This window comes from Osmerus eperlanus, chromosome 28 (assembly GCF_963692335.1).
Source record: "Osmerus eperlanus chromosome 28, fOsmEpe2.1, whole genome shotgun sequence".
Taxonomy (NCBI): Eukaryota; Metazoa; Chordata; class Actinopteri; order Osmeriformes; family Osmeridae; genus Osmerus; species Osmerus eperlanus.
The window spans coordinates 2,333,879-2,354,777 of NC_085045.1; the positions used below are offsets into that span (position 1 = coordinate 2,333,879).

Consider the following 20,899-nt stretch of genomic DNA (forward strand, 5'->3'; position numbering starts at 1 on the left):
GAACGAGTAAGTCTCCGCCACGGAAGGGCAAGTATGCACCGTAATGCACGGTTGTTAACCGGACTAGTCGTCTAGTGAGTATAAGTATGCATAGAAGGCCGTGAGCATGCGCGCAGGAAAAGATTGATGCAATTAGCTCTTCTTCTTTTTAAAGGTTGTGTTTATCAGTATCCATCATCTCTGTCCTTGCATCAATTAATGCTGTTGACGGCTGAAGAACTGTCACCGTCCCAGGCAGAAACCTTCCCCTATCCTTCACAGAGAGAACTTTCCACCCTCCCTCTTTTTCTCTCCCCTCCATCCCTCCCTCTCTCCCGGCCTGCCGTTTCCCTGGCATTAACTGCTGTCATCCCTGCAACAACACAGCCCAGCGGTGTCAATTATATTTGATTGACTGAGTAAAGCACACACAAATAAGCCAAAACAACGGACACAAAAATCTATAGATGACTCCCCTTGTCAAATCAAGTGCTTGTCTCTTCCATTTTCCCGGTGCCCACCGGGGCCGGCGCCCCGCGCCTAAACGTTTCCTCTCACATCTCACAGCGTCAACCAATTAGAGCGCCTCGCTTCTCCTAGGTGTGGAGATGGTTTCCCAGGGATATTGACTCAAACTGTTGTCCAATAAATGAGGTCTAATTTATCAGTTTAACTTCTCCGAAAAAAATAGCTCTTGTTTTTTGTAACATGAACCGCCAGCCTGTAGAGGAGGTGAAGAGAAAATATCTCCTCGCGTAATCCCAAACCAGACCGCTCTTTGTGTGAAGTAGTCTGGCTCATTGACAACTACTCTCCTATCATCATCATTCGGATTTTAATAATGGCCTGTGTGAGATCCATCAACCGTATTGGTCATCCACGATTGAAAAGATACTCAAAACTCCCATTAGATCCCTTTGGGGGTTTTGCATATGGAAAATGAAAGGCAGTTCGATACAAAATTCTATTAAGTATGTTAGGCCTATATCCCCACAGGAATATTTCCGCAAAGAATTGACAGTTCCTTCACTTCGCCATTCGTGCCTAATTCTAAACTTAAATCAACAAAAGACAAAGAAAAACATGTAACTGTTTATTTTAGTCTTAACAAAAGTTTAAATACTAGACAAGGCATGATTTGTGGTGGAAGTAGCCTCCGCAGACAAATAAAAAAAACTGACAATATTAAAATATAAAATAAACTTTAGGTTTAATATTCGCTACTATTGCGTTAGTCGTTTCTTTTTTGCATTGAGAAGAAATATTAAACAAACTCATTGATTGAGCTGTTGTCTATTATCAAGACAATTACACAACAGATAAAGAAAATTATCGATATGCAAGTACAGCTCAAGACGTCAACAAATAAAACACTGCAGTCAGATAATCTCACCATGATATTAAAACTGAAACAGTACAGAGACTGAACTCTTAGTTCGAACCAAAAACTGCATAGATGATGACCAAACCCCCCAAAAGAAACACTTGTGAATATAGATAGACATTAAATATAAACAGTGGTTTTCATATATAGATTTTTTTTTTGTGCTGCAGTTTGTGGAGTGCATAATAATAACAACCACAGTTAGGTCTGTCAGGTAGGGCTGTGTTTACAGATGCAGGGGGAACACCTGCCACTGACCTGGACAGGGACAGTACTTCATTGACATAAACAAAACCAACACACATCCTTCAGTTTCCTCCCTAAACACCACAGCCTCTCCTGCTGCCGTGGCTAACACTGCGAGGGGGGAAGCGGAACAGACTGCATAAAAACAGTGGAATGTCCCTTTAAAACTACCTAAACAGCACTGCTCTTGTTTTTCGTTTTGGAAGACCCACCTGGTCCCGCCTTTGTCTCAGTGGCTTTCCTATTGGGTGAGCTGTGAGGTGTTCCAGAACTGGAATGCTGCTTGACCGAAGCAGCGGATTGGCTGTTGCTGATGTTGTTGCTGCTGCTGCTGCTCTGGTTGCCACTCAGAGACTCCATGATGGAGCGGAACGTTCCGAAGGGACGCTTCCATGTCTCAGACGTCTCGGTTGTAGTCCTTCCCGAACTCTCTTTCCCATGAGCCCCTTTGCCCTCGGGCTCCTGCGGCTTGTGGACCACCTGTTCGTCGAAGGTGACCCTGAGCCGGAGGTTTTGGGAAGTCTTCCTGCGTGACGACGGGGACTTGAGGGCGCTCTTGGGGCTGGTGGCGACCTTCTGACCCTGGAGGTCATGGAACTCTCCGGAAGCCTCTCCTGGAGGATCCGGGTCGCTTCGGTCGGACGTGGGGGAGGGGTTGTACCCCCCGTCGACAGACTTGGAGGCCCCGTTGGAGAAGGCTAACTTACGCTCCGAGGAGGGCGTGTGCTTCCTGGTCGCCAGCTGCAGGTGATTGCTGATTGGTTCCTCGCTCTCGGCGATGGGCAGATGATTGGGCCTCTCGGGCCGGGGGCCGTTCGGCGGCGGGGCTCCGGGTTTGCCCTCCTCCGGGGGGTAGACGTCGGAATCTGATTCGCTGAGGGAGCGCTGCATGATCTGCTTGAGCCGGGCCAGTTTCAGCTCCCTGTGCTCCGCCAGTCCCACCCTCCGCTCCGCCAGCCCCGCCCTGCGCTGCGGCCCCGGGGGGTTGCCGCCCCCCCCTCCGGGCCCAGGGAGAACCTCCTTCCCCAGCAGCTGACGCAGCACAGAGTCCGTAGCCACGCCCCCCTGCCTCACCACCCAATGGCTGTCTCCGGTCGAGGACTCCGCCGTCAGCATCATCTCAGGCCACGCCTCCGCTGACGGCTGACTGGAACTGGTCACCACGGAGACAGATATGAAGAATGAAAGTTATATGTTATGTGTACTTTTCTATCTGGACCTTGAGTCTGCAAAAATAAAGTTATTACTTGTGACTGACATACTTGTGTATGATGCCGTGTGTGTTTGAGAGTGACCGTGTGTCTGTGTGTGTTTAAATAGAGCCTATTGTAGCAGGACAGACCTGGGGGAGCGTGAGGGGGTGCCCTCTCCCTTGGATGGATCCACGAGTCTCTGGACCTGGGTCTGCAGAGCCAGCCTCTCCACGGCTTGTCTGGAGAACGAGAAGAGTGCCATCACAAAATCAGTCTGTGCGTGTGTGTGTGTATATGTGTGTGTGTGTGTGTTACTCACTCGTTGAGCTGTTTGGTGAGCTTGACCACCTGAGACGCCAGCGACATGCACGTTTCCACGACGACCAGGTAGCGAGCGCAGGTGGTGTGTCCCTGCCGCTCGGCACTCTGGGAAGGCCTCTCGCCCTGCTGATTGTGAACCGTCACGTTGGAGCCGTATTCTACAAGGGTCTGGAGGAGGAGGAGAGGAGGAGGAGTGATGAGAGGAAGCAGGAGGAGGGGAGGAGGAGGAGAGGAGGAGGAGAGATGAGAGGAAGCAGGAGGAGGGGAGGAGGAGGAGAGATGAGAGGAAGCAGGAGGAGGGGAGGAGGAGAAATGAGAGGAAGCAGGAGGAGGAGGAGAGGAGGAGGAGAGATGAGAGGAAGCAGGAGGAGGAGAGGAGGAGGAGAGATGAGAGGAAGCAGGAGGAGGAGGGGAGGAGGAGGAGAGATGAGAGGAAGCAGGAGGCAGAGGGGAGGAGGAGGAGAGATGAGAGGAAGCAGGAGGAGGGGAGGAGGAGGAGAGATGAGAGGAAGCAGGAGGAGGGGAGGAGAGATGAGAGGAAGCAGGAGGAGGAGGAGAGGAGAGATGAGAGGAAGCAGGAGGAGGGGAGGAGAGATGAGAGGAAGCAGGAGGAGGAGGAGGAGAGATGAGAGGAAGCAGGAGGAGGAGGAGAGGAGGAGGAGAGGAGGAGGAGAGATGAGAGGAGGAGGAGAGATGAGAGGAAGCAGGAGGAGGAGGAGAGGAGGAGGAGAGATGAGAGGAAGCAGGAGGAGGACGAGAAATCTTTCTAAACTCAAAAGTTTGGATGACACTGTGTGTGTGTGTGTGTGTGTGTGTGTGTGTGTGTGGAAGACACGCTCCACTGTACCTGTATACAGGTGAGGTGGCCGTACTGGGCGGCCACATGGACAGCACTGTTCCCAAGCTGGTCCACCTCGTCCAGAGAGATGGCCTGCTCCTGCATGAACTGAAGCAGCCACAGCAACACCTTCTCCTACAGTGGCACAGAAAGAGACAGAGAGAGAGAGAGAGAGAACCGGGAGACAGAGAGAGACAGAGAGAGAGAGAGACACAGAGAGAGAGAGAGGAAATTGAACGAGAGAGTACACACGCAGTGAAAGGAGAGGACTTTGTTTATCGAATCCTTTTTTTCAACCAGGGTGTGTGTGTTACCTGGCCGTAGCGCGCAGCGTAGTGGATCAGACTGGGGTGTTCCCGGGTGCAGCTCAGCTCTGCTATGGCCTCCGTCTCACTCACCATCCACCGCACACACTCCAGGTGGCCGTTCTGTAAACACACACACGTAAACACACACGTGCTTTAACAGTTGTGTTTTACATACAGTGCATGCCTTTCTGCCCGATCTACATTGTGACTCTCTCCTTTGACCACCATCCCCCAGGTCTACCTTGACCCTCGGGCCTACCTTGACCCCCCTGGCCTACCTTGACCCCCAGGCCTGCCCCTCCTCCAGGCCTACCTTGACCCCCCAGGCCTACCTTGACCCCCAGGCCTGCCCCTCCTCCAGGCCTACCTTGACCCCCCAGGCCTACCTTGACCCCCCAGGCCTACCTTGACCCCCAGGCCGGCCGGGGTGAGCTGCTGGCCGTTGCGCTCGATGAGCCCGTCTTCCCCCAGCAGCGAGGTGAGGTGCTGCAGGCAGTCAGCGTGGCCGTACCAGGCGGAGATGTGCAGCAGGTTGTTCCCCTGCTCGTCTCTGATCAGCTCCAGGTTCTCAGCCGCCAGGTGGGGCTACAGGGGGCGGGGGAGAGGACAGGTCACCGGTAAACATTTAGGAGAGGCTTGGGGGAGGGAGAGGAAGGAGACAGCAGGGGAGGAAGGCAGTATGTAGGGAGGTATTTGGCACAGAAGAAGACAGTGACAGAGTCAGCCAAGTCACTATCCTTTACTTGAGTCTCTCTACAGTGTGTCCCAGAGTGAACAATATTACTCTAATACTACTCTAAGATGCTAAAAGGAATACACAGTGACAAAATGTAGTCGTTTAGCAGTCATTACTAGTGAGCATGACTCAGTGGAACCAAAGTCACCCACCAGCAGTGAGATCTGTCCCTCTCTGATGATGTTGATGATGTTCTGGTTCTTCTTGCTCTCCTCATCCACCTCTCCTCCGTGGGCCCTGGAGCTGCCCCCTGCCCCCCAGGTCTTACTGCCCTCCAGACCCCCGCTGCCCCGGGGCTTACTGCCCTCCTGCCTCCCCCCTGACGCCCCCGGCATGGGGAACATCATGGCTTGGCCCCCTGGGGAGTCCACCGCCGCCCCCAGCCCCCCCAAACTCATCTTGTGGTTCTGGCTGTCCGGGTAGACCCTGCTGGTCAGCTTGTCCGTGTCGGAGAAGGAGGAGGAGGAGCAGACGAGAGGGGCAGGAGGGTCGTACCCGGTCACCGAGGGCCTCAGGTGGTAGTCAGGCTCCATGGACTTGGACTTCCTCATGTCGGACCACTTGACCGGGGAGAGGACGCAGTACTGGGTGCTCTCGCTGTGGGGCAGGGTGGAGGTCTTCCCGGAGCCCCCCGCTCCGCCGGCGCTGCGCTTGTCCACGTGCACCCTGGGCAGGGTCGACATCTGCTGGCTGGACTTGATGTAGGGCACGTCCAGGATCTCGTCCATGTCCAGGTCGTAGTGCTCCAGCTCCCCAAACAGACCCCCTCCTCCTCCCCCCGTCACTCTGTGTTTCCCCCCCTCGCCCACAGCCAGGGCTGGTTTGTCTGCGGGGGCCTCCTCCTTGAAGCCCTCCTCGGGCTCCCCCTGCCCCCCCTGGCCCCCCTGCGCCCGGGCCTTTCCAGGGTCCGTGTCAGGGTCCGAGGCCTCCGGCTGGTGCTTCAGAGGAGAGACCCTCTTCACGGGGCGGAACTTGCTGTGGACCTCAGCGATGCCGCTGGCCTTGATGCCCCCGCCTCCGAGGGCCGACCCCCCCCGGCTCCAGGGGACCGCTGGGGCTGGGGATGCAGAGATGCACCATGGTCACGCAAGAGGAAACGGCTGCTTACAAGGTTACAGCGAATTACTTTTATCATAGCCTGTAATAATTACGTGATAAACACAGGAGTATTTCGTAGGAGTTAATATAAAACTAGAGGCCGACAGGTTCTGTGTCGGGTGCTCAGCAGTGACAGAGATGTTCAGCGTTTACTGGGACAGAAAAACTAGTCGTCCACCTTGTCTGTCTTCTCCTGCGCCATCACTTCTCCTCGACAACTCTGGAATGTTCTTCAAGGACGACACTGAATACTGTCGGTTACAAGAGACCATTAGAAACATTTGTTTATGATTGTGGATTATTGATTATGTCGAACAAAGCATTGAATCCACGTCAAACGTCGTGAAACGCTACGATTTGAGGAGTTGAAATCATAAGAACCAAGCAAAAGCTTAGTTTTAAGTTATTCAAAGAAGCCAGTTCTATTCTAATATAACACATGGGTAAACCAAACCACTGGGTTGGTCCCATGTTATCTAATGTAGTCTTATTATTAATATTATTAATTATTATTATTTTCAGGCAGCTTACCACTGAGTCATCAGAGAAGTCGATCTCATCCAGGTCCAGGTACTCAGGAGCTTCCATCACCAGCCAGCATCCAGACCCCCAAGAGAACCTGGGAGAGCACACACACACACACACACCCACACACACACAGGCACACAGGCACACACACACAGTCAAGCTGTAACCGATACCTATATACAAATAATGTGGCGCAAGGCTCTGAATTAACAAAGAACACAAAAAGGGCTGTTCTGACTGTACTTTAAGTTGTTTTAAGCCAGGCCTGATCAAAGAGTCAACTGGCCAGGCTTATTGATTCATATAAGAGCTCTGGGAATGTAAGCCTTGCTGGGTAACGTGACTGGATGAGACAAACATTCTGATAACAATGGTGTTTTGCCCTAATGCTTTCATGGCTCCCCTCCATCCAGCCAGAATTAACAACAACACTTCCTGTGGAAACTCTTTTCTCTGCTAGTGCTGCTGTGTGGCCAGAGGATTGGAGTTTAACTTCAGATTACTGTGGTGGTACTGTGTCAACATCAATGGGTGGTATGTTGCCCACTGTCCATTGTCCACTGGATAATACATGATCTGGGTTTCTAGGAACCTTAATTTGACCTTTTCCAGCCACTCCAGTTTGCAAATAGAATCATCTAACTTTAGTCATGTGAATTGTTCGCTACAAATGTAGACCCTGTAAACTAGGTCAAAAAGGAGTCATTGACTGTTGATTATATGCAGTGACGTTAACGTATACTTGGCAAATGCTAACTAGCAAGTTGAAAGATTATTTAAAGCTTTTGTGTGAATACCATGTTCAACTTTGTGTATACTAGTCTAGCTACTACGTGCCACATTGCAGCTAGACGATTTCAACGGGGCACTTGGCTGACACCTCATTTGTTACCTAAACTGTTAGCAACACAACATTAGGCCAGCATCTCTTATCCCCATCATGCAATCCTCCGCTTCATCGCAAGCCCATCTAGCTCAGGCTAGCCTAACGGAGCAATCTGAAAACTAGCTAGCCTAGCAAGACTATTAGGTTGCTTTAGGAGATTTAATGCGTACTGTTTCCATGACACACGTAAATGCAGAAAAGTATTTACTGAAAACGAAGCCATTCTTTTATTTTACACTACCTTGCTGCAGGTTTGCTGCTGGGTGGATAGCTACCCGAGTCGAGTCGATTGTTAGCTAGCTTGCGCTAGCTGGAAAGGCAAGAATCCTGGATCCAGCTGTTTTTTCCTGACTCGCAGACAGCCTGGAAAAGCACAAAGGCTTCTGACATATGGGAAGTTGACGCTCGAAGGCCAGCTCAAATAGCGGAAGTACAGTTCTGCGGTCCGTTATTGTCACCTTAGAATAACTCCTTAGAATAAAACTCCGTTATGTCCAAAACACCTCACCGAAGGGGCTAATATGTTAAACCAAAACACATTTTGATTCTGATTTTTTTGTATGCACACAATTACCGGCATTGGGTTGAAGCCCTAGCTCTACCATTGATAACGAATGACATTCAATAATTTCATTAAATACATATTTAATTATAATTCGTTGGTTTCCTTTTATTTAATTTGTGGTCCCTCCGTAAATAATTCTTTTAAAATGTATTTTGTAAAACTGTACATTTCAAATTACACTGATCAAAGCCATCAGCTAACTCCACATGCAACACTGTCCTCTAGTGTTACACACTGTCCCATTGTCCCTGCTCTGCCGACCGTGTGACCACAGTATAGTCAACAATAACCTCTATTACATGGTGATTCTAACTCTCTAGGGCGCATATTTTTGGGTCTGTTCTACGTGTCAGCTTGACCTTGTGACGTCTGTTTCATTGCAGCATGCAAGCACATGTGCTTGTTAACTATAATGAAGACATGCACACTGAGTAGCTAGATTTAAAGTTGGCGAGAATCAAACCATGTTACAACTTCGAGATCATTCGTGATCGCTTAACCCACCATGGCACAGAATCCTGGCGATAACAGACATTTTCTCTGGCCGTCTTTCAAGTGCCTCTTCCAATCTGTACTTGAAAATTTGGCAGCACCCATCCTGGGAATCAAACAGCTTCTCTCCTCGCTGAGCCATTTGGACTGTTAAGTTATTTTCACTCCTCTTGGGTACTTCAACGCAAGACTTGCACATTGAGTAGCTCAATTAAAACTTAGATGTGGGTGGCGATCAAGCCAGCCATGTTGCAACTCATAGCCTACCATTGATTTAACATTTATGACCACAGTAGCCCACCTGGGAATCAAACCTTTTGAACCTCTTGGTTTCAAGGCAGCTTCTCTCCTCTCTGAGCCATCATGGCTGGTGAAATATGGTCACCACTCTTGGGTACTTACCTGGAATGAAGACATGCCATTGAGTAGCAAGATCAAAACTCATTATTCATACAATCCCCAGTGGGCAGGGATCATATCAAATCAAAATGTATTTGTCTAGCCCTTTTTACAAGCAATGTCACAGAAGGCTTCACATACGCCCATAGAACTGCCCCTCAACCAACCTAAACCTTCAAGGAAGACAAGGAAAAACTCCCAGAAAAACCATTCACCATTCACAACCACTATGCACTTTGAGATTTGTTTCAAATGTATATGGAGGACCAAACCAACCACTTTCAGAACTGCACTTGTAATGCTCACATGACACTACTGGCTCTTAGAAAACCGTTCCATAGGGCTGCGCTTTACCATCGCCATCTGGTGGTTTACTGTGAGAACTGCACTTGTAATTCACACTTTAAACCACTAGATGGCAGTATTGAAGCGCAGCTCAATGGCGCTGTCGAAACAGTGCCCCTTAACAGTGTATGCACCTCACCCAAGGGAACCTCTCACATGCAGCACAATAACATTTTCTAACAGTATATAATAGTGTATATGTGTAAATATGTTTTATTATGAAGGCCAAAGGTGTTCAAGATCATGTGTGTGGTGTACATATTTAATAAAGAACCAGACTACGATGAACAGATCTCAGAAATACAACCTTTATTGAAGTAATGAATATTATGCATTATAATGACATCCACATGAGTTACAAGCTCTGCAAGCTTAGGAAACATGTAACTTCAGTAGGCATCACACATTCTCAGAACACTCTGTTTTAAGAATATACACATCCTAATTGAATAATTTGTTAAAAATGTCACATTTAAAACCCCTAGTCTTTAAAAAGTAGCACCAATATTGAAAACATAGAAAACGGATAGCACCAGGATCTGTCTTTCAACATAAAATGTCATTGTCGTTGTACCTTCTTATATATTTGATTGAACATCTAAACTAAATATTTACCATCACAGACATATAATCAATGGCTAGCTATATGTGAATACCGTAACTAGATAACAGTCTTCACTATCAAGTTCTGAACTCAAGAACTGTACAGAGTAAAATGGTCAAAACAGATTGTGTTGTAGGCCTCAACAAACAAAAGACAATGTCATGGTGTTTCTTTGGTCTCCTGTGGAACATTCCTGCCTCCTCAGAACGGTGTTTTGTTGCCAGGCTGTTGAAACTCAGGATCTAGTGTGTGAACACAGGAGAGAAACACCACAATCAGTCACAGAAAACACCCAACCTGGCTGAGAGGATGTCGGACATATTTGAATCTTCTGCTGTACAGGCACTATTTCTCTCTCACTCTTTCATTTTGGATAAAGACATCTGGTAAATGAATGAAACGTATGTGAATATATGCTCTAGGACAGTGGTCTTCAACCCTGGTCCTCAGGGCCCACTGTCCTGCATGTTCTAGATGTTTCCCTGCTCCAGCACACCTGATTCAAATGAACGGGTTGTTATCAAGCTCTCCAGAATCCAGATAACCACCCATTTGTTTGACAGCTCTAGGACTTAAATTGATAGTTGGTCAGTAATTGTAGAGGGTCGTTCAGGTGTGATTGTAGTGGAAGGACAGAGGAAGATGTTGCTCACGCTGTCACAGAGCAGCCGGAGACCTCGACAGAGGTGCCGCTGTACTGGACGTCACAACGCACAACATTGTTGTGGAAGTTCGATTCTGGAACCTGGAAACCTGGGTTCACCGTCACCTGATGATACGCATACAAAAAAAACAAAAACAAGGATTATAAGTTAAGTATAGATAATTGCCCATAACAGGGTTGAGTACATTTAGAGCCCATTTAAAACGCTGTCGTTTGTGGAGTGGGGACATACCTTCAGAACGTACTTCCCAGGATTCACGTCTGTGATGTCGAGCCACTGGCAGTCCAGGTCCGCGTTGTACGTGTCATAGCAGCCTGGGCTCAGACCCTACACACACATCACCAGTCACAGATGCATCTGGGCTCAGACCCTACACACACATCACCAGTCACAGATGCATCTGGGCTCAGACCCTACACACACATCACCAGTCACAGATGCATCTGGGCTCAGACCCTACACACACATCACCAGTCACAGATGCATCTGAGCTCAGACCCTACACACACATCACCAGTCACAGATGACGAGGCCCCTGTCTGTGTGCTAAAATTAACACTGTTACACCACTGTGAAGCAGCAACAACAGAATTCAACCAACAGTAATAATTTGCTACCAGAGTACCTCTAGTCATAAACTACAAGTTGAAGAGTAATCAGTATTGGTAATGCCTGGGTAGTCTCGAGAGAGAGAGAGACAGAGAGACAGAGAGACAGAGAGAGAGTGAGCTAACAACTGTTAGGTGCAGACTAGTCCCAACAGACCTGTGTGTGTGAGGTGCAGGCGAATCGACGGTGGTATCCAGGGTCACATGACGTGTCCTCCAAACAGAAGCTGGCCTTGTGTCCCTCGGCGACGCGGCTTTGCGAGCCCTCCTCCAACAGCTCGTACAGGCTGAACTCATCCATGCTGTGGAAGTGGCTGCAAGGCAGGTGCACGTTGATGATGTCATCACACTCCTACCTGTAGCACCTCTAGTTCTGATAGGCCGACATGGGAGAGGGTCATGCTCTAAGTCCTTCACAAACTACCTAGGAATCCACAGTCCCTCAAGCACACACCCCTCTCCCTGCCTGCTTGCCTGCTCCTGTGTGGTTGTGAGACTTACTGGTGACAGCTGTGCCACTCCCAGGCATAGCGAGGCTTGCTGGGCAAGAAGTCAGCCGTTCCCTGGTTCTTCACGCGCTGGGGGAACCGCAGGAGAACCCGTGTGTCGTAGTCTGCAACATGTCTCGCAGAGCTGGGCAGGAGCAGAGAACAGGACTGGGTAATGGCACAGTCCCAGGGTGCACCAACACCTGTTAGGTTTTACTTTACCCCCCCCCTCTCTATCTCTCTCTCTCTCTAACTCTTTCTCTCTCTCATACACACCCACACATTAACATTTTAATTGTGTGCCACATGGTCTAATCTGTCGGCCATGTAAAACACATAGGTTCCAGCTCCTCGGCGTGGCTTTGATTAATCTACAGTGTGCTGCAGTGAGTTTCAACAGGAGATACTGGAGATATGTTGACTTGTAAAGATATATATTTGAATGCGGTTCCAGGTAACAGTGTTGAGTTCAGTGGCTGTGGAGGAGTACCTGGCAAGGCAGTTCTCCTCAGCTGCACAGCGGAGGCTGTACATGGGAACTCTCTGGACGTACGACAACACCTGGATGTAATAAGGGTCTATGACCAGGTCAGGGAGACCTGAGGGAGGTCATTTGACAGATACAAAAAACAGGGATTTATGGACATGTTTAAGGATGCAGAGTTATTCTATAACTGGCCAGTTTAAAACTGTCATTTAAAAATGTATCTTTTTAAAATACTTTTTTTTTAAGATCAGAGAATGCGTTTGCTTACCACCCTGTTGGAAGTTGCTGGTTCCATAGCCGTGCCGGGGGGAGGCTCTGGGTCGGGGTCTGAAGTAGGAGTTATAGTAGTTATAGTAGGGGTTGTAGTTAGACGACTTATAAGGGTTGTACGGATCATCCCCGACCATCATATCCTCTCGATTAACCGTTGGAGAACCCGTAGATGTGGGATTTTCGTTATCTTTGTTGTGATCGGGATTTGGATTCTCAGCATGGGTCTCTTGGGGTCTCGAGAGCCCTTGAGCACCACTTCCATGCCGGCGCGCTGCGGCGCGTAACTGCGCACCGAGACCGAGCCGCCTTGGAGAGCCTCGTGCCCCGAGGTGCCCGGGCGTTCCTGTCTCTTCTAACGTCTCGTTATTGTTTCTGAGTACAACAACGTGATTCGGTTGAGATGAACCTGCCTGTTTGTCCCTACGAGCGGAAGGCTGGTACTGTGCGCCACGGCTGAGTAAACTGAAGACTTGCCCGTTGTGCTGCCATCTCATTCTCGGCCTCAGTCCACCTGCTTGAGCATCCTGAGAAATAACGGTCTCCAAAACACAACAGAGGATACAGAACCGTGCGCACGACAAAAGGAAGGAGTCAATGGGAAACCCCTTCATTTTATCAACCCAAGTACCTAAATAAAAACCTGGAAAATGTTGTCTAACCGCTTAACATCAAGGAGTTTGAGTAGTGAGAGGTCGTTGTTCAAGCAGCCTTGCATCCTGCTCGCGCATTCTGGGTAATAGAGCGACAGGAGGAGTGGTTTGAGTTTTAAAGTTTCTGTTTTAGCCACATTGGCAAGGTAGCCTAGTGTTACGACTTATGGTTCCAACTGCTATGTTATGTGACTCAAGTCTGTAACCTGCTGCAAACATATCACGGTGTACATGAGCCCATTTAGTCCGGATTTGGAGTACGTACACAAGGCTACACAAGTACTAAACCAAAACAAGTCAATCTTGTATTTATGATCAAGTACTGTTCATTTCTTTTACTGCTTTCATTTGCATTGCATCCTAGCTTACCAACACAATAGAGGGCAACCAGTTCATCAATAATCATCAACTGTCCTAAATTAAGTTTGTTGGTCATTTGTCATGCTTTTCAGTCAAAGACAACTTTTCAAATGATTATATTATAAAATATCACACCCATTTGAGCACTGTCCTCAAGTGAACAACTGGCTGAGTGTGAGTGTTGTTGCCTGTGGTTGTCTTTCATAAGACCATTGTTTTCTCTAGCACATCTCTCCCATTCCCCTGTGATAAGTTATAATTTGTGGTGTCCTCTGCTTCACACACAGTGGTTGGCGGGCCCACAGTACTTGTTATCATCGTCAGTTACTCCAGACCTAGCTGGTGAGAAGGCTTTTTAAATCCAATTTTATTTTTGTCGATTTTATAACCTTGTGAAATTCACACAGACACAAGATGCAGTGACCAGACACTTCTCGTACAACCCCTTCCTGGTGTCATGTCTCTAGCTTTATTTTTCACTCCTCTGTGCCATATTTATCTCTGTGGTCTCCCACACAGAGCTGCGGTGATTTAAATGAAGGCTGTACCAACACAGGAGTCTCCTCCTGTTAAAACAGCATAAAAAGTCCTGCTAGCTGCCACACACAAACTGCAGTGTTGCCCCTGACTCTGCAGTTCCTGAACCTGCTCTGCATCCTTTGGGGAAAACATCCACAACACTGTAGCTATGACGATACGTAGTGGTGCACGAACCGAAATATTAATAAGTCAACAATATCAAAGTGGTGATGATGTGTTGTGACTGTCAGTACATTTCAATTTTATTCAGTTAGAAGACTCTTTTATCCTAAGCAACGTACAAACAGTCCATGTAGAAAGAACAGCAGAAGGGCATCGTTACAACAGTTTTTCAGTGGTCAGGCTACGTTTAATAGGCAGAGCAAAAGTTCTAAAGAATCCAGTGATGCTGTTGGATAAGCACAGTCAAAGCGCTGCCTTCTTTAACACCATCTGCTCACCATTACCAGCTGCAGTGGCTGTTCCTTCATCCTGGAGACCCGGTCCACACTACAGTGTGTAGGCCAACGGGGAATGAACCAGGTGAACAGACAGCACTGAAATAGATGAGATGTTATTTAGCTGGGAGCAAGGTGAACAAACCTCTCCCTTACTTCTCACACTGACTGCATCCTTTTACTAGTGGCACAACACACTTCCAAAGTGTGTTTAACCACCCACACACACACACACACACACCCACACACACACACCCACCCACGGTAGCCCCCCTCCCATCCCAGTGCTGTGGTAATACGTGTGGTTTTAAAGTCACGTTTCTGCACGTAGGAAAATCTGAGCCTTCCGAATCAGACTCTTTTTATAACATCTGTGTAAAGATCAAAGCCCGGGCTCTTTATCGTGCGCTTGGCATTTCCCTCTGGTTATACTGGACTGCCCCGTCGCTGTGCAATGACTTACAGGTGTGGCAGGTCGATCTGCAGGCTTTAATCACCACGGTAACGAGGCGGCCCGCCTCCACGCTGCGGGCTACCTATATCAAACAGGAACTATAAACACCATGGAAACGGTAGACACAATGGGAAGGCTTTTACCACCAGGGCTACCTGTGTGAAGGGAGGGGGGCTGTGAGCTGCCTGCATCGCACCCAGAACAGCTTCCAGCTGTCAACCAGGGACTTGTGGGTCAGTGGCCATTCGGACAAGACTCCCAAACCTGTCTAGAAAAACAATGCTATTCTAAGGTCAGAATTTTGTGCAAGCTTGGGAAAAGCATCAGCTTCCTTCGGACCAAGAGGACATGCTCATCCAGACATCTCACGCCGGGCTACCTGGTGTCAGAACCACCCCTGCCACAATACCTTCTTCCAGAGTTCTGTGTCCATTAACCCTTGTGTTATCTTCGGGTCATTCTGACCCATCAGCCGTGTGACCCACCGTCGTATTGCGTCAAATTTACCTCATACAAAAACAAAGTGAAGCATTTTCTTTTAACCGTTGGGCTGTCGCAGACCCCCCACATTGCGAGGTTAAAAGAAAATTATTTTTATTTGTTTTTGTATTGGGTAAAACTGGGTAAACACAACGATGGTTCGTTATGAACCTTTGGGTCATGTGACCCGAAGGCAGCACAAGGGTTAAACCAGAGCAGATGGTTGACCCTCCCTCATCCTCCAATAAAAATCCCCCACTTCTGACATCAGCACCTGTTGAGCTCAGTAACGCTGACCTCCAGCTAGTGACCCTGACCTTTAAGCTAAATTCCCCCCCATCCCTCCCAGATCCTCCCCCAGCACTGGCCTGGGATCAGGGCCTCCCTGTCCAGCCCTGGTCCTACTCCATAAAAAATAGGGAGGACTCACTGACACCAGATCAGGGTATGTTGGACGCGGCAGCAACACCTTCCTCTGGTACCCAACAACCTCCAGGCAGCCCCAGTGAAACCTCATCCAGCTCAGGGCCAGGACTGGGTTCTGTGTTAAATCTGGTCGTGAAACCAAACCACAGATCCCATAATGCATCTGTGATGAAGATCAAACACTTCTCTGGAGGGTGAAGTGAACACAATGTACTTGGGCAGACTTTACACTGGAACAGATTATAGAAAAGATATATTGCGTGGCGGTTGTAAATAGCAGTTCTGGGTTAATAGTGTGTGTTCCCTTGCCCTTGGCACTGAACTTTGTCCCCATGGTGGGAAAAAACACATCTCAAATCAACAGGGAGATAGAGAATAAAAGATCATGGAGAAGGTGAGACATAAGTCTCTTGTACACAAACTGTTTAACCCTTGTGTTCTCCTCGGGTCGTTCTGACCCATCAGTCATTGTGACCCACCGTCGTATTGCGACAACTTTACCGCATACAAAAACAAAGTGAAGCATTTTCTTTTAACCGTCGGGCTGTCTCAGACCCCCCACATTGCGAAGGTTAAAAGAAAAGTATTTTTATTTGTTTTTGTATTGGGTAAAATTGGGTAAACACAATGATGGTTCGTTATGAACCTTTGGGTCATGTGACCCGAAGGCAGCACGAGGGTTAAACTGGGTCCCGAAACCCAGTCCTCAATAAAAACCAGTCAGATTGTCAAGTGAGTATAAAAGCCTTCAACGGTCCCTGCGGTTTGGAGCCCCTGGGTTCTGGAGGAAACCAGAACGCTGTGTAGCCGGCTGCTCTTTGCTACGTGGCGCTAGGCACATCAAATGGAGTCTGAAGCAGCCTGCCTTGTGTACAGTCACAGCTGTACAGGCAGCAGGGCAGGTAACGGGCCAGAACTTTCCCTGTCCTGCAGAGACCTGAAAACAACCTCCCGATGTTCTGTTCCTCTGCTCACTGGAAACTTTTATATGTTTGGTAGGTAGGAAGTCGGAAAACTGCATCTTACACAGATGTTTCGGCAAGATCCAAGCTGATCAGAGAAAAGCTGAGTCGTTCAGGATACTTTGAAAATTAACTGCCGTTTTTTTTAAACAGCGGTTGAAGCCCTGGTTTGTTTGGTAGCAGGGTGCACAGGAGCAGTTATAGCAGTTATGAGGACGTGACAGGGATCATACAGGCAGGTTCCCCACTTCATCACAAACAACAGCAGAGACAGCCAAACTTTCAGAGAGAAGGTTGCAGCAACAATTACAGGTTGGGGCTGAGGAGCGGACAGGGTCAGCCTAACGGACATCGCTGTGGAAGGTCCCGTCACGTAGACAGAGAGCCTGTGGTGGGTTTGAGGACTTGGTGTTGGAAGCTTCTGGGACTTTAGTGAGGCTTGAATCGTGCTTTTGAAAGCCATTGCAAGGAGAATCAAATAGTCAAATGGTTGTTCTTTCATTTGAACATATTTCAAGATGAAAAAGAACAGTTTACAATTACTTGGGAGGAAAACCTGTCGTCGTACTCAAGATAAAGTAACATTTCTCATGTTTTCATTTTGTACATCGATTAAGCTGTCTTTACCTGAACTTTGTGGTTGACAAGGGCAGAATGGTTCAGATTTTCCCTCCCATGTTTAGCTCCTCCTACCTTGCAGTTCCAAAGCCTGCCTGGGACTCTACTGCCCCCTGTTGGTCACCATCAGGAGCAGCATATGGCACACAGGCTGGAGGCCAGGCCGAGGGGTGACAATGTGCAGCTGGTCAGTAAAGAACAGATCAACCAGGAAACAGCTTCAAGCAGGAAGTGCTTCCTGCAGGTTTCTGTAGTGCAGCAGGGCATTTAAAAAAGCATTTCTGCTTCCCTAGGATGAAACACAAAGACACATTGTGTGTCAAGTTGGAGTTTTATTATGAGATAACAAAGAGGATTGGAAGATACAGAGGGTCAATATCATGGGGCTGGAATGGCGATCTCCAGCTCCCAATATATTACTATACAAATCTACTCTGCCTATGCTATGTACACGCCTGCCATGGGTAGCTACTGTTTGTTTCAGCTGGTTGCAGGTGGATGGAGTGACCGACAGATTGATGAACCCTACCAAACCTGAAACTTAGTCAATGCCTAATCGATAACACATTATCACCTCGCATTCTGCATTCACACACGGCCCAGCACGTACTCACGCACAACCGAGCAAGCATGTTCTCGGAGCACAGAGTACACGTACACACACACAAACTCACATTCCAACTCTCTCTTTCTCTTCGTTCTGTGACAAGGGATGTAAAAAAGCAAAACAAAACAAAGGCCTCTGGGAGATTGAGTATAGTGGCATCTTTACCCCTCCCACCCCCTCCACTCTCTCCCTGGTGAATCCTGTCAGTCCCAGGTACATCCAAGTGCTCCATGGAATGTCTAACACACTGCCCTGTCTCTCTCTCTTTCATACAAGCAAACACACACAATTTAACTAAAGCATGATATACAGTACAGATGAACATACAATGTTTAAGATGCTAATAAGAACATAAAACAACAACATTAATAAGAATCGAAATGTTGGGACACTTGTTTCGTTCTCAGCAAACGACATACACGTTTACACTGTTTACACGGTGGTCCAAAAGGGGATCAGTCCATTCTAACGCTATAAGGACATGTGCTAACCCAGAGGAGGTCAGACAGGATCTCTCAAGGTCACGCTTCAGTCAGTTTCCTGTCAGACAAGTCTTGTCGCTTGCTCTGACAGCAGCGTGTGTCTGAAGGCAGTCCGGCTAACATCTACTAACTACTGCTTCCTGTGTGAGAAGGCTGCACAGCTAACATGTACTAACTACTGCTTCCTGTATGAGAAGGCTGCACAGCTAACATCTACTAACTACTGCTTCCTGTGTGAGAAGGCTGCACAGCTAACATGTACTAACTACTGCTTCCTGTATGAGAAGGCTGCACAGCTAACATCTACTAACTACTGCTTCCTGTGTGAGAAGGCTGCACAGCTAACATCTACTAACTACTGCTTCCTGTGTGAGAAGGCTGCACAGCTTGTGGTACTGAGGAACAGTGCTTTCAGTCACTCTTCATCCTCCTCTTCATCCTCCTCTTCATCCTCCTCCTCCTCTTCAGTCCATAGTGGCTCTGTGGCCCCCGCGGGCCCTATTCTAGCTACGACAGTAGTTCCGCTATAGCCCTAAGGCCTCCACTCACATCTGACCGCCAGGGGTCAAAAGGTCAGAGGTCAGGGGACCAACCTGTACAACATTCAGACTCAGACCAGAACAAAAACAATGACAACAACTATCATCAACAACTATCATCATACACACAGAAGACATCATGCTGTCCTTACTCCAGTATGGAGTCATAATGCTAACATGGATACATGCTGGAACACAGAAGACAACAGTGCTTAACATAATAAAACCACAGGACCAAAAAAGGCAACAAGTCTTTGTCCAGTTTGTTTGTTTTCGAAATATTCCAACCGCCTAGCATAAAAGAAACAAGGAACACACAGTTTTTTTTGGTACCGCGAGAAAACTAAAATGATAATAAAGGAGAAAAAACCCAAAGTCTGACAGGATGTCCATGTACAAGACACAAGAGGATGAAGAGACATACAGGTGAACCTTCTCTCTACAGTTTATGGGTTAATAAAGTGTCACCAAGGAGTGCGAGAGTAGCGGGGGTTTTTTTTTCCGGAAGAAAGACACAAATTACTCTACGTTCGCCAGGCTGGTCTCAACTCCCGCCCTCTTCTGACAGCGACCAATCATTGGCTGCGTCCGTCCATCTGTCCGCTCCGTCCAGGGGTTCGAGGGAGGGACCCTGTGATATGTGCCAGGGGTTAAAGGTCAGGGGTGGGCGTGAGGTCGCAGAGCTTGGTAGAGCCCCTCGAAGGTGGGTCGGTCTGTGATGTCCCGCCCCCAGCATCGCATCATCAACTCGAACAAGGAGGGAGGGCAGAGGGGAGGAGCTGAGAGAAAGATCTGGAGGGAGGGACGGAGAGAGAAAGGGAGGAGGGAGGGACGGAGAGAGAAAGGGAGGAGGGAGGGACGGAGAGAGAAAGGGAGGAGGGAGGGACGGAGAGAGAAAGGGAGGAGGGAGGGACGGAGAGAGAAAGGGAGGAGGGAGGGACGGAGAGAGAAAGGGAGAAGGGAGGGACGGAGAGAGAAAGGGAGGAGGGAGGGACGGAGAGAGAAAGGGAGGAGGGAGACACGTTATGATTGGCTGAAGCCGCCCCCTGGAGCAGGTGTGTGAGAGCGAGACTGACCTGCCGGCCCTGGTTCCTGAAGAACTCGCCAGTGTTTTCGATGACCTGCTCATCAGACAGCAGACTGTAAGGCTGCTCCTTGCACAGGGTGAAGATCTCCCACAGCGTCACCCCGAATGCCCACACATCGCTGGCCGTGGTGAACTTCCCCTGGAGGAGAGGACGCACACACACACACACACACAGTTAGGATGATATTAACACACACACACACCCACACACAACTTCAACTCTCCTCCGTCCACAGGTTTGATCCAGCCAGGTCTGGTAGACTCCTTCCATCTCCTCCTCTCCCTTCCTCCCTCCATCTCCTCCCTTCACCTCCTCCATCCTCTCCTCTCCTCCCTCCATCTCATCCTCCATCCTCTCCTCTCTCCATCCTCTCCTCCCTCCATCTCCTCTCCTCCCTCCATCTCCTCTCCTCCCTCCATCTCATCCTCCATCCTCTCCTCCCTCCATCTCCTCTCCTCCCTCCATCCTCTCCTCCCTCCATCCTCTCCTCCCTCCATCCTCTCCTCCCTCCATCTCCTCTCCTCCCTCCATCTCCTCTCCTCCCTCCATCTCCTCTCCTCCCTCCATCCTCTCCTCCCTCCATCCTCTCCTCCCTCCATCTCCTCTCCTCCCTCCATCCTCTCCTCCCTCCATCCTCTCCTCCCTCCATCTCCTCTCCTCCCTCCATCCTCTCATCCCTCCATCCTCTCCTCCCTCCATCCTCTCCTCCCTCCATCTCTTCCTCCTCTCCTCCCTCCATCTCTTCCCTCCTCTCTCCGTCTCACCAGCAGGATACTCTCCCAGGCCATCCAGCGGATGGGCAGCACCGCGCGC

At 48.9% G+C, this 20,899-nt stretch overlaps 3 protein-coding genes across 3 annotated transcripts in view; all 3 read right to left on the bottom strand.

Annotated features, from left to right (window-relative positions):
* Positions 1–1,059: 1,059 nt before the first annotated feature.
* Positions 1,060–7,916, bottom strand: sncaip (synuclein, alpha interacting protein). Its single transcript, XM_062454766.1, has 10 exons — positions 7,759–7,916; positions 6,635–6,722; positions 6,282–6,354; positions 5,158–6,062; positions 4,675–4,854; positions 4,276–4,389; positions 3,971–4,096; positions 3,122–3,291; positions 2,952–3,041; positions 1,060–2,762 (listed from the first exon to the last, which is right to left on the bottom strand). The coding sequence occupies exons 2-10, from the start codon at positions 6,689–6,691 to the stop codon at positions 1,781–1,783; spliced, it is 2,697 nt and encodes an 898-aa protein (XP_062310750.1). The 5' UTR covers positions 6,692–6,722; positions 7,759–7,916; the 3' UTR covers positions 1,060–1,780.
* Positions 7,917–9,619: 1,703 nt separating this feature from the next.
* On the bottom strand, positions 9,620–13,155 carry LOC134015333 (protein-lysine 6-oxidase-like). The gene is made up of 7 exons (XM_062454785.1): positions 12,439–13,155; positions 12,174–12,282; positions 11,697–11,828; positions 11,353–11,509; positions 10,819–10,914; positions 10,576–10,691; positions 9,620–10,164 (listed from the first exon to the last, which is right to left on the bottom strand). The coding sequence occupies exons 1-7, from the start codon at positions 13,052–13,054 to the stop codon at positions 10,158–10,160; spliced, it is 1,233 nt and encodes a 410-aa protein (XP_062310769.1). The 5' UTR covers positions 13,055–13,155; the 3' UTR covers positions 9,620–10,157.
* A 4,527-nt stretch (positions 13,156–17,682) lies between these two features.
* The window catches only part of ddr2l (discoidin domain receptor family, member 2, like), a 15,118-nt gene continuing 11,901 nt past the window's right edge, over positions 17,683–20,899 (bottom strand). The window contains exons 13-16 of the mRNA XM_062454066.1: positions 20,851–20,894; positions 20,075–20,224; positions 18,819–19,790; positions 17,683–18,595 (exon numbers count right to left, since the gene is read on the bottom strand). Coding sequence (XP_062310050.1) covers positions 19,656–19,790; positions 20,075–20,224; positions 20,851–20,894 — 329 coding nt within the window. The 3' untranslated portion in view covers positions 17,683–18,595; positions 18,819–19,655. The remainder of the gene's footprint in view (positions 18,596–18,818; positions 19,791–20,074; positions 20,225–20,850; positions 20,895–20,899) is intronic.